Raw genomic sequence first — 13,733 nt, forward strand, 5'->3', positions numbered from 1 at the left:
TGGGTGTAAAAAAGGGCTTGGAAGATATATGCATAACAAATCCCATGATTTTTTGAAGGAAAGCCTCGGCAGTTAAGCTGGTATAAAAACAAACCTAAATTTGGAATTTAGACAGGCCATGAGTGATACGCCTATTTGCAAAATACTTGCAGTGCTCAATCCAAGTGCTCCCTGATTAAACAGTGAGGAGAAAAAGAGGAGAAAAAGCAGAGATTTGGCTCACCAGATTTCCTCTTTCAATCATGCAAAGAAAGGAAGAGATGAGTGGCAATATATAGATACACTGCTATATCTATATTTTTTACTATGAAAGAAAAAAATGGAAAATTTAAGGGCACCATATGTGTTGCAAACTGAGGGCTGTCCAGGAACCCAGGCTGGGAGGTATAAAGCAGGGTCAGGTCTTCTAGAGGCATTGCTACAATCACTGGCACAAGGGGGGAAAGAGGAGCTGGTGAGGGGGACACAACCCTACCTTTCTGTCATATAATGCAACAAAACACATTGGTAAGAAGCCGATTATGCATATATATATATATATATATATATATATATATATAGGCATTTGTTATACACACTTGAACCAGCACATAATAAAAATAACCCAACGTAAAAACCAACAGTCCAAACATTGATACAGTCCACCCTACAAATCCATCCATCCATCCATCCATCCATCCAGGAGCCAGCTAAAACACAGCAGAGCACCCCTTCAGCTACAGGGCCATGCCTTTAAAAGTGACATTTTCACTTGCCAATAGAAGACCAACAAGGAGGAAGGAACCCAGGCAGATATGCCAGAGGATGGTCTGAGGACACAAGATGTAGCACCCTGAGCTCCCTACTCTGGCAGCTGGTAGTTCTGGGTCTGGGTTGGTACCTGGGCAGTAGACCACTGGAAATCCTTTGCATGCTGCTTTGAGTTCCAAGGTGGAAGAAAGGCACAATATAAATGAAATGAAATAAAGTAAAAATAAAAGTGTCTCCCAAGGAAGTGTGTTTCCTCCTTAGAGTCAACTTGGTGTTATCCCAGAGTCACTGTTTTACTCCTTGGCAGCGATCAAATCAACTTAGCTTGCTGAAACCAAGCATGGTGATGGACTCAAGTTAAAATCCAATGCTCAAAAACACAAGATCAAATATTGCTGAGTGAAATGAGGCTTACATCTGAGTAAACATGGATAGGATTCGGCTATTAAGTGTGGTTTCTCAACACAGGCCTAGAAATATTGCTGTCTCTTCAAGTCTTTGTGGCTAGAGCTTCTACTACAACACTTCCATGCAGGATGTTGGAATACCTGCCTCAATAGGATTAACACCTGTTTTTACTGGAAAGACAGATGTTCTTCTGGGACAGGTTAATGCTCAGCTATAAATGTCAACCAGATCCTGTTCTCAAGGTTGTTGCAGTAGCTCCAGAAGTACCCCTTGTTGGGTAATAGGCAACACAGAGATGATAAAACAGGCAAGGTTGCTTATGATGTAAAGTTTCGCTCTCTCTCTTTCTTTTTTTAAAAAAAGAACAGTGTGAAATCTTAGTGTGTACTAAGAGGTACAGAGGAAGTTTACACAGAGAGCAAGGCAGACACCACTACATTTATTTCTGATGTGTTCCCTAGGGAAGAGAACATTGATTCTGTAAAGCAGAGCAGGTATTAGGGTAAGAGAGGCAAAGTTAGTGATTCAACGGCATTCCTGATGCCAGCTCAATTTCCCATACATGCCCATGGACATCTTTTCAGTCAGGTCTTTCACTGCGGTTGACTTATGGACAGCCAACCTGACCTTTCAAATTTAATTAGATAAATACCTCCTGGTTAATATCTGTGCTGTTCCCAGTGAGATAGATTCCTTTGATTCCCATCTTTCTAAAGAAAAGTTATGTCCTACAGACAAAAATATTACTCTCAAAGTTCTCTTGAAAGGAGAATCAAACCTTACATTTATTATGCTTTTATCACACCCTTTCCCCACGGAGCTCAGTGTCTGTGTACATTATTCTTTCATCCTCTCAACCAACCCTTTCAGGTTCGGCTGAAATACAGTGCCTGCTCCCCCACCCCCAAATACCCAATGACCTTTAGGTCTACACCATTTCACACTCACATATAAAGCACAAAGTCGTCGTGGCTCAGCAAATGATTGTCTCACAGATGAACAACAAATCACAGTTTGTTCCTCTAAAGCTTGGTTTGCTACCCAACTACTCTTGCCTTGTGCCTGTGTAGCTTGGTGAGCATATGGGGTGGAGTGGCCAAACAAACCATAGTTAAACAAGGCTGGTGGGTTCAAACAAGATACCAAACCATAGTTAAAACATGCCATAGTGCACAACTCAACCTGCCATCATGGTTTGCTGCTGGGTTCAGACATTCAAACAAACCACACTTTGGCTAAACCAACCATGGCTTAAAGTATGAGCATGTGGACCAGGTCTTTGGCTGTCTAGCAGAAGTTTAACTTGTGCAGGTCTACAAAACAGCACTACTCTATGGATCACCTCTCATTTTATTTATCAAGTTGGCTTGTTAAATTAACCAGAGTTGTTTTAAATGGAGATCTCTCATTCGAACACAATGCTAAACTGGGATTCTGTAAAAGTGAAACAAACTCTGCCCCCAAGTCTTCCTCCTAGTTCAGTGGGAAGAGGAGGAGGAAACAGGAGAGAACCTGAGGCTTGGTTCAACTTTTATATATTATGGATTCGTTCACTTATGTAGGCAGTTAATATTTCTAAGAGCTAGTCTATTTTACTCCTCACTTGAATGACACTGTGAATGTGGGTAGCTTCAATACCTTGCAACTGCCATAAATATTTTGCTGATAACCTTTGGCCCCTTCTCAGCAACTGAATTTAAGACAAAATATTCATGTCCAGGTTTTTTTTTAGCATGAGTCAGCCTGATTGGTGCTGATGTTCTGGTCAACATGTACACATTTTGGGCTGCTGGAACATGTATCCTATCTTCACTAAACATTTTCACCTGGGAGGGCTCAGTCTGCTAAATACATTTTAGGGACTTTGATGATCTTTGGAACAATCCCAACCAAAACCTGCGCCCACATGTTCCAAGGAGACGCTTCTACACAAGGTGACAGTTCCACTTCTCTCTCCCTCTCCCCACCAATCTTCCTACTGCAAGATCTTGAGCAGGAAAATGTCTAGCCCCAACCTGTCTGCATTAGCTGCAACATACATTTTTTTTATTAAAAAAAAGCAGTTTTACTCAGAATTAAATATAAGAGCTTTCCCTTGACCCCCCCCCAAAAAAAAACATTTTCAAGGTGTATTGGGAACAAGATTAGTTGTTGCAGCTGCTTCCTGTACGTGGTGTTTCTTCCAATTGTTTCTTGTAAAATGTTAAGCAGCTCTTTCCCCCGGCTGGTCCTAACCTCGGAGGAATTTTTTCCTTAGAAAGCAAAAGGGGGGAAAAACAGCAGAACTACCAAGGACAGCTGGACTGGTCCTTAGTGGAAATTCAAAGTTTTTCTCCAGCAGAACCACACAAATACTACAACACGTCCTTAATCTAAATCAAGTTTTGGGGTGGGGAAGAAGGATGACAGGCATTTTATAGAGGCCTGCCACTTAGGGAGGGCAGTCTCTGCCACCCACATTCAAAATTCATGTATTCTCTCTAGTTAGCTATTGTTAGAAACCATTACAGGCCTACAGAGTAAGTTATGCATACAAAAAGGATCAAACATTTTTGCTTCAAACATAAAAGAGGGTGAGTATTTAGCCTGCGCTGATAAACTTGCAGTACTGATCATGCAATTTAGCCTTGTTTATGGTCCCACCAGAAAGTTCTATGCCCCCCTCCCCTCAATGCAAAATGGTACCCCTGATTATATTCATTTCTTTGAGGTCGTTATATACCGCTTAATTAATCGTAAGCATTCAGTGTAACATTTCTTTTGTTTTTAAAGTTCAGATAGTGCTCTAATTTCATGAAGTATATTCTGCGCTGTAAAACTATCCTGGGGTGGGGGTGGGGGGAATTGCCTGAAATACAAAGTAGGTAATACAGAACATTAAAAATACACAATGCAATGGGCAACTGCATACACCCATGAGAATTAGGAAATGCTGCATCCGGGGCTTGGTTGCCCAAGCAAGGCCAATGCAAGACGGCTTACAAGAGAGGAAGATGCAGTGGCATTCTGGAGAGTACAAGCAACATGCATTGAATGACGCACACACCCATTCATGCGCTTGATAAAGAGTGCGCCGAGCCAAGGCTGTTTCCTTGACAGGCCAGCCATCTCAAGAGACCCACAAGCATTTGCCAAAGCAGAGCAAGCCAATGACAAGGAGGTGGCAAGAATGAAGACCAGGCAAGTGACACCGGAGAATGGAAGCCAGCGCAGCACAAAAGCCTCAGCAGGAATGGGTGATGTGGAGGTGTAACAGCTTGATGTATACAAACAGGTCTAGGAACAGGATGCAGACTGTGGCTAGTGGGCTGTGCTAACCAACCAACCAGGGAAACAAAAGAAGAACCTGCATTAGGGCAGGCACTTTTTCCAGGGCAGACGTCTTTCAGTTTGCTTCAGTAGATAAAGAGTGCAGGTTGGTTGGTTGGGCTTGTTTTAAAGGGATGAACCGCACAGGATTAAGCTCTCTCCAAATACCTGCCTCTAGGATTCAAAACTACACATGGCTCTCAAGAAGCTACTTTGTACTTAAGTCAGACCATTGGTCCATGTGGCCCAGGGCTGGCTACCTGCTACTGCCTGCCAATACCTGAGATCTCAGGCAAAGTCTCTTCCAGCCACACCTACTCACAATGCTTTTGTTATGAATATAAGGAAGCTTTATACAGAGTCACACCGTTGATCCATCTAGCTTGGTATTATACACTTGAGTGGAAGCAGCTCCCCAAAATTTCCAGCAGGGGCATTTCACTGTGTTACCTAGAGATGCTAGGAATTGAGCAAAGCATATGCTCTAACTTTGAACTACAGACACTGTAGTCCTCCGTCCCCCCAGCTAGGATGCTAGGAATTGAATTTGGACCCTTTGGTATATAAAGATGATCTCTTATCACCAAACTATGCTTATTCCCCTTTCCCTTTAAGACTCTACAGAAGTTGTTTTTTGATGGATTCTTGCCACTTAGCATTATAGGAAGAAGAAAGCACCACATGGCAACTGTGTTTACTTGTTACTGATTAAGAAAACTCTATGGCTAATTTGTCAAAGCCAGAGGGGAACCCATTTTTAAACAGGAACCAGAGTAGCGTTCTTCCTGTCAAACCTTGCCTGCAAACATTTCTAATAGTAGAAAGATTGTATGTGCAGCACAGCTAGGAAGTTATTTTGAAACATGCAATGGGCAGAATTTAAGTGCTTTGGATTATAGATTTGTTAGGAGAAGCTTTAGTAGCTGTTCTATGCTGGTGGCATTCTTTTTTTAAAAAAAATGTGTGTTCCACAGCATCAGCTGCGATGCCAAGAGATTCATCGACGAAAGACAAATAGGCATTTCATTAAGAAAGATGCCCATGTTAGCTAAACTGGGTTCTTCTCATGTTTTCAGTTTCAGACACTTGGCAGCATCCAAACTCGAGGCCTAGTTAGAGAGGAGGAGATTCCTCTCCATTACAAAACTCCTGCTAATCTGTTCATCTCCAAGAAGTGCGACTGACTGCCATGAAGACCACAGGAAGCTTTGCCAAGGAAAGATGTTGATGTTGCTCCATTACTAAGCACCAGGGCAGGCCTAGCTAGCGTAAACCCTGGGCAGGAAAAGGATAGGGTGGGAAGTGCAGGGAGAAGGAATGTGAATACTTTGGCACTGGCCTGGGGGAATAAGTGCAGGGATGGCAGGGTGTGGGTGGGAGTTCAGCGAGAAGGACCTTATTTCAGTACCTGTTCCGATTTTGCGGGCGCTGTTACCAGTACGTCCGAGCACTGTCCGAGGGCTTAAGCTGCCAGCTCATATGGCTGCTACTGTCCATGGCAGCCAAATACAACTGTGATGATGCAGGAAAGAGAGAAAAAGAGAGAGTGCAGCCTCAACGTGCATGAAAAACACAGTGCAAGCAAGTGAAACGCTGGGGTGTGTATGTCAATGACAGGGAAGGCTCTACTGTCCTATGGGAATAGACTCTGGAGCAAGGAGGAGGAGGAGGAAACAAGGGAAGGTATGACCAAGGGGACAAAAAGAATAGACAAACAATGAAGAAGACGACTCCAGTTCTAGGAGTAGGTTTCCTTGGTTTCCACAACAGAAGCTGAGACAAAATAGTATGAGTACGGACTACACAACATCATCTTAAATACTTCTTAGGCGCCTCCTATTTACAGATTTCTTACTCCTAAATTGTGGCCAAAGCTGAGTAAAAGGCATTTCCTATGGTTGTGGATTTGAGCCTTAGCTGGAAAAGGCCAATGGGCCGCATGGCTCATGGGGAGGACTCACATCGCATCCTCAAAGATTCTGCCTTCTCTTTCCCATCTGAAAGTAATTCATTGCATAGATAACTGCTGGCAAGAAGATGTCTCTGTTCCCCCCACAACTCAAAAAGCAGGAACCCACCTGAAGTCATTCCTTCTTGTACTAAACGTATCAGTTCAGATGCATGTAGGGACATATTCGCTTTCCTTCTTTCATTGGGACAGTGTTATTCAGTCTTCTCAAAAAGTTCAGGTAGGAGATGAAGGATATTCTGCCCATCCCACATCTTCAACAGCGCTCCCACCACACCTGTCTGAAGTCCCCCATCTCCCTCTCCCAAGAAATGCAATTAAGACCACTGCTAGTGACAAGGGACATTTCTTAATTAGAGAATGAAGACTCCTTTTGCCAAAGAGTAAGAGCTTTGCAGCAAGCAAAACTATGGTTTGGCTGAATTCTACAGGCGACTAAGATGATCAGGCTTAGCATGCAGTATTAGGGAGTTATAGTGTTTGCAGCTACAGATCCCACCACCACACTCCCAGTCAGAACAGTAATCAATTCCAAGAATAGATGTTTATATTTCCTCTGAAACGGTAACACCATGGCTGAGAAAAACAGTGTTCTCTGAAACGATATACAAAAAAAGAAAAGGGGGGAAAGGCTAAAAAGGAGAATTCTGAAGTTCGTTGCTGAGAGCTGGTCAAGGTAATCAACTAGGGCTGGTAGCACAGACTGTCACAATTTGTTCTTTTAAAATTGCTTTTCTTTTATATTTTAGGGTGTATTTGCTTTCAGGAATCGCTAAATGCACTCCCACAAGACAAGTTCAGACATCATAAGAGTGCATCTTCTTAAAAAGAAGGAAAAAAGATGGATTTATGTCATTCATATCTCAATTGGGTGCTAAAGCACACTATCAACTCACCAGTGCAAAGGCTGATATACTGCAGGTTATTACAAGCTTGAAACCAAAGAAACTAAGCAGTGAATGAAACAAAGCTGAGCCTGAAACAGCTTCCAGGTCAATCAAAACCTTTCATGAAAGACATTTCCCTATTCTTGATACAAAATTTTGTTTGATACAAAAAAATGAAAAAATTACCAATATTGAAACAGAAGACAAACCCCCTAAACACCTGTATATCTTAAAGGCAGATTTTGGAGAAGGATTCAGTGTTAATGTCAAAACACAGTTTCCACTACAAGCTCAAGAGATACTATGGTGATATATCTGCAGACTTACTAGCAGAATATATTTGCAGAATTCTTCTAAAGGTTCACATCTGTGACAACAATCCTCATGTTCTAAGCAACATGCATGTTTGTTTTCCTATATGAAAAGGAACCTAGACATTTTACCAGGAGACAAGCTGTGTTAATGTGTATGGGTGCAGGAAGAGCTCATGTTTCTGTTCTAAATAGATGCTTATTCATGAAGCAGTATGTAGGAGCTGACTACACATATTTCCAAAGCAGATTTCTGTCTTACCCTTCAAAGCAGTAATTAAACAGACTTACGGAGGGAGGTGGAGACTCCCGGCCAATCAAAGGTGTGTTCTCACATCGGGGGTTCTGAAAATTTGCATTCTGGCTCCTGAGGGGAAGGTAAGAAAGAGTAAAGCGTGAAAAGGTCATTCACTTTCTGGTTTACAGTATTTGTGGAAGTCAAAAATAAGGTGGCTGCATTCGTTGTGATCTTGGAATTGTATACACAGAATGTAATCTGTGAACTGAGCCTTAACAGGCAACTGCTGCTCAACAGCAGATTAGGCTGGCGGATGTTATTTCCTTGGCTCAGTAGGCAGGCAAGAGATGTACCACTCCCATGAAGAGTCCTAGCCCTGTGGTTATGTCCAAAGATGCGCATCATCTGCCAGTCCAAAACACGGCCAAAACCTGCACATTATTCTGAGTTGTCTTTAGGCAAAGAATTATCTCATATTCCATATTACTAAAGCTTGTGGAAGATGTTCCATTCGTTCCATTACAGAGACAATGGTGGAAATACATTAAGCCAGGGGTGGTGAGGCCTTTTTCAGTCCAAGGGGTGGTTTCATTTGGGTGGCAAAAGGGGGCAGGACAACAAATGCAAGGTATCTTTGTACTACAGGCTACTTTCTTAACACATTCACACACCTGCTTATAGCCCCCATCCAGAGAAGCAAGAGGCAAAAACATTCAGCGTGCAAAGCAGGGCCAGGGAGGAGGGTGGCCTGGGGTGAGTTCTGAGGAACCAGATAGTGAGGCTTGAGAGGCCACATTTGCCCTGGGTCCGAGGTTTCTCACTCCTGTTTTGAACACACAGCATCTCTCGTGGCAAGTGTTTCCAATCTTTAAGTACCACTGAGTCTTTTCCCATTAAGCTCTGCAAATATCACTTTATCCACTTGCAATACAGAAAGATATAAATAAACTGGCTTGCAGCTGCAGTCACATACAACTCCTTTTTGGTTCTCCAGTAGTAAGTACTGTATTTTTTGCTCTATAAGACTCACTTTTTCCCTCCTAAAAAGTAAGGGGAAATGTGTGTGCATCTTATGGAGCAAATGCAGGCTGCACAGCTATCCCAGAAGCCAGAACAGCAAGAGGGATTGCTGCTTTCACTGCGCAGCGATCCCTCTTGCTGTTCTGGCTTCTGAGATTCAGTTTTTCCCCCCTTGTTTTCCTCCTCCAAAAACTAGGTGCGTCTTGTGCGTCTTATAGAGCGAAAAATACAGTAACTGCTGCCTTCAACTGTATCCATACATTATCTCTTAAACCAAATACCAGGATCCACTCAGGTACAGAGAGCTGCAGAACAGAGCCTCCCTCCTTCCCTCCCTGTTCATCCTCCCACTGCGAATATGTGAAACTGCCAGACCACAGGCCCATTCAAGGACAGTACTACTGACTGACCTGACTGACAGGGCAGTGGCCCGCCCCGGGTCTCAGGAACAGTCCTGCTACTCAGCTAACACTTTTCAGCGGAGATGTCCCTGTGGATGCACATAACCCACTCTATGCACTGAGCACCATCTACTCACATGTACTCTGTGACAGGAGCATTGCTGACTGTGTGCGCCGCTGCTGGGATGCTGGTCTCGCTTCCATAGCTGCTCCCACAGCTGTAAAGACTAGGCATGTGCACCCTGTACAAGTTGTCGTGCGTTTGCCTGTTCCCTTGAGCAGTCGATTCATCCTCTCCATCATCATCTGAACTCCTGCAGACGGGAGGAAAGTTTCTTTTCAGGGCTGCTGCAGAGCAAACCAGACCAAGCACGTGGTGTTGCTTCTCCTCCCCCCTCTTTTCCCTGCTTCTGAGTAGTACAGCAACAACTTCCTTCTCACAGCAACCACCTCCCCCCAGAGAACAGAATGACTCAGACCTCCCACAACTGCAGCCTGGGCTTTCAAAGCCTGTCACATTTCTTCCCACAGAGCCTGCCAAATAACTCAGAACCAACAAAGCAGTCTTCCAGGAGCTGGTGCAGGATAGCTGGGGCTGATGGGAATTGCAGTCCAAAACAACTGGAAGGCATCAGGCTGGGAGAGGCTGGAATACAGGGTGGCAATGAACACAGCCACTGGGTGCATAACTAATCTAAGGGGCCAGTATAATATTAAGACTGTGGGGTAAGGAGGCGGCCACACATACACAGTCACCTTTTTACAAGTTAGGAGATTGCCACATTCTGTCAGTATTATTAACCAGTACTGAAGAATCTCTGGGATGTTTTATATGAAGACAGGCCAACTTCTGGCTTACAGGATCTATTTTGCATTTGTTTACTACAATGTCTACTAACTGGAACCTGGGCAAAAATAGTGGTTGTGGCAGAGACAGATGTCAAATGGTGGCTCAAGAGCTGAGGCCAATTGCCTACTGTACCCCAGGAGCCAGCCTATATCCAAGTTGCTGCATTCCAAAGATCCTAGCACAAAACACAAGCTGCCTGGCAGAGTCTCACAAACACTTGGTCAGAAGCAACTAATTCATACCCCTATTTTATAGAGAAGGCATTCTGAGGCTAAGAAACAGGTGATTAGCACAAAACCAGCCATGGCAAGTTTTGCCAGGTTTTAATGGGTTCATTACTGAGTTAGAAACCCTTGCCAATCCACTACAAATCACCCAGAAATCTACCAGTAGATCCCAACTTACCTTCTTTCTATCTTGTTTTTCCTAACCACAGGATTTGATATTTGTGTCTACACCTGATATGATAGACAGGGGAAGTGTTCCCCTCCTATTTGCAGGGTTTTTTGGTACAACAATCTGAGGAACTTTTTCAAAACAGCTTTGTAGATATTTAAAGAATAAATGCACACTCCAAAGCTCACAGAAATAATGAGCAAGTGATAGAGACACTTTGAAAAGTAAAGCTATAACCAGCCAGGGTGGGGGGTGGACGACATTGTATTCTGAAAGAAAAGTCACGAGAAAAAACCTACGCAACACAGGCCACAAGTATGTAAGGGGTCCAAAGCAGGCAATGGTTAGAAACTTTTAAGTAACAGACAGAATTGGCATGTGGCTTTCGTATGTCTGAAGGAAGAAGAGGAGGAAGGGCAAAGACTATGGTGCAGCAAAACTCTGCCTAGGCTTACATAACCAGCAGCTTATCTGTGGGACCCAATAACCTTCTCAGGTGTAAGACGTGCTAGTTGCATCACATTCAAAGAGTGATCAAGGAATCTGGTTTCCAAACAGTTAATTGGGTAATTTGAAATGTGTTCCACAAGGTGGCAGTGAACATTTGCTGAACAACAGGAATTAAGGGTCAGCAACATGGCATTTTATGTCTCCTGAACATTTTACAGGTCAATCTTATTAAGTGGTCTTTTTGACATTAAAGACAGTCCTAATCACTCCAGGAAGACTTGCCATCCCATAACCAGTCAGTCCTTCCCAAACTGTCATGACATTTCTCTTTTAATGCGTATTTTGCACCCCATGGACGTCTTATCCTCTAAACTTTGTGTCTTGAATAGTACTATTGGGTAGTGTGAGGAGTTGTGGCTAATAATGTTTGCTTGAGATGACTTAGTGGGTGGATTTTAGTCCAGAATATAAAAGACTGCCATGCATAACACTTCCTTCTCTGCTCCATTTGGCCAGTTTCTCTTCACGTTGCCCTGCCGTGTAGGGCTTGGGTAGTTTGCTTACGTCACACAGAGCTGTCAGCTCCTTTTCCTCAGCCTCTGGAATCCCAGCATGTGGATGACACACAACTATTTTTCCTTTTCATCTAATACCAAAGGTGCTGCTGTGGTTTTGAATCACTGCATGGAGACTGGATGGGGTTAAGGGCTAATAAACTGAGGTTTAATCCAGATGGAGACGTTCCTGTTTAAAAACGAGATGGATCCTAGACAAGAGATTCACTCCCCTTGAAGAATCAGGTTCGCAGTCTTGGAGTCTGCTCATGGAGGCAGCTTTATACAGTGGTACCTCGGGTTACATACGCTTCAGGTTACAGACTCCGCTAACTCAGAAATAGTACCTCGGGTTAAGAACTTTGCTTCAAGATGAGAATGGAAATCGTGCTCTGGCGGCGCGGCGGCAGCAGGAGGCCCCATTAGCCAAAGTGGTGCTTCAGGTTAAGAACAGTTTCAGGTTAAGAACGGACCTCCGGAATGAATTAAGTACTTAACCCGAGGTACCACTGTACCTGGATGACCAGGTGGCAGCAAGGGTCGGAAGTGTCTTTGGCCAGCTGAGGCTGGTACACCAGCTGCACCCATTCCCAAGGAAATGGACATCCAGGTTATTGTAACACAGTCTACATGGGGCTCCAATTGAGGAAAGTCAAAGTGTGGACAATTAACCTTTAAAACTTTAAATCGTTTCTGTCCAGGATACCTTAGGGATCACCCTCTCCCCATATCATCCCGCTTGCTCCCTACGGTCTGAAGGAGAGGCTCTTCTGTGTCCCATCTAGAGTAGAAGCACGTCTCAGTGCTATAAGATAGGGGATCTTCACAGTGACCGTTTCCAGATTATGGAATGCCTTGCCCATTGTGTATTGTTTACAATGAGTTGCAACAGCTCTTCAGTGTTTCAGACAGGGGACACTCTAGCCCTACCTGAAGACGCCAGAGATTGAAAGCTTCTGAATGCAAAGCAGGTGTTCTAGCACTGAGCTATGGCTGCTGATTCCTGTCTCTTTGATTTGTAAACAACTTAAGACTTTTTCTTAAAAATACTGGGTGGCATATACAATTATCTAAATAAATAAATGCATAATTTTATATATTGCTGCTTTTATAAAACTGAACTTTAAATGTTGTAAGTGGCTGTGAGTGGTGCTCTTGTACCAGAAGGAAGAGATATAAACGTTTTTGTAAGCAAAATAAAATAGGAGTGTGAGGCACCACTGTTCCCTCTGTTTGTGTGCATACCTCTTTTGCTGCCAAGTGTGCGGGACACTGCACACTATAGAACTGAACATGAGGGCAGTGACAAAGGAGAAGAGAACCAGATAGATAAGCCCTTCCACACCATCATAGCAGAAGCCCGTCAGAGATTGTATGTAATCCTAAAAGGAGAGAAACAGAGAAAACTCTTTCAAGCTCAAGATGGAAGGCAACACTGCCGCCTGGCCTCCCACATGCACAATTCCTCTATTCAAACATGTGTAGTAATACTGTGTTTTATTTTGTGCGACTGCCATGGGAGCTTTTTAAAAAATGGTTCACCTTCTAAAATTGCACTTTTAAAAATGCAAAAATAATGCAACAGTATAAATAATAAGAAAAAAGAAATTCAAACCCTATAGTTCTTGGGTGTATTGCTGTAATACATTAAGCATGTTGTTTACTGGTCATAGCAATAATTTATAAATCTCATCTATTTTTATTTTCCAGGTATCACATGAGGATGCTCCAAAGGAAATCAGAACTGAAAGAACTCTAACAAGCAGTAGATGCTGACTTTTCATCCTAATGCTTTCTACAGAGACAAATACATTAAGGTCAACACACAGTTATACGAGCTACCATGGCATAGTAGCCAAGAAGCGAAGACAGGAACCAGGAAGTCACCAGTTCAAGTCCTACCTCTGCTACAGATTGAACTAGGTAGTCTTAGGTAAGCTGTTCTCCCTCAGCCTCAAAACTATCCACCTGCAACGTGCAGACAATGATAAACCTTGCATGGTTGTTGTAAGGATTACAGAGCTAAGATACGCAAGGTACCCCTGAACACTACTAAGTATTATTAAAGTTATAAGAACACCAAAAAGAAGAGGAGAGGCACACTTCTCTCTCCGGCTGTTGCTTTTCAAAATCAGTCTTAGCTAAATATGTACATCATAATCCAGGTGTGCTGCTGCCCCGCCTTCATGC

General features: G+C 43.3%; 1 protein-coding gene across 3 annotated transcripts in view; it reads right to left on the bottom strand.

Annotated features, from left to right (window-relative positions):
* TTYH3 (tweety family member 3) overlaps nucleotides 1-13,733 on the bottom strand; it is an 83,439-nt gene that overhangs the window by 7,785 nt on the left and 61,921 nt on the right. Inside the window, exons 11-14 of one of the 3 annotated variants that reach the window (XM_053365980.1) lie at nucleotides 12,789-12,925; nucleotides 9,431-9,607; nucleotides 7,926-8,001; nucleotides 5,876-5,979 (exon numbers count right to left, since the gene is read on the bottom strand). In XM_053365980.1, coding sequence (XP_053221955.1) covers nucleotides 5,899-5,979; nucleotides 7,926-8,001; nucleotides 9,431-9,607; nucleotides 12,789-12,925 — 471 coding nt within the window. In that variant the 3' untranslated portion in view covers nucleotides 5,876-5,898. Of the gene's footprint in view, nucleotides 1-4,065; nucleotides 4,411-5,875; nucleotides 5,980-7,925; nucleotides 8,002-9,430; nucleotides 9,608-12,788; nucleotides 12,926-13,733 lie in introns of those variants that run through there. The other 2 variants (XM_053365979.1, XM_053365981.1) reach the window with 2 other exon arrangements.

Source organism: Podarcis raffonei, chromosome 14 (assembly GCF_027172205.1).
Source record: "Podarcis raffonei isolate rPodRaf1 chromosome 14, rPodRaf1.pri, whole genome shotgun sequence".
Lineage (NCBI taxonomy): Eukaryota > Metazoa > Chordata > Lepidosauria > Squamata > Lacertidae > Podarcis > Podarcis raffonei.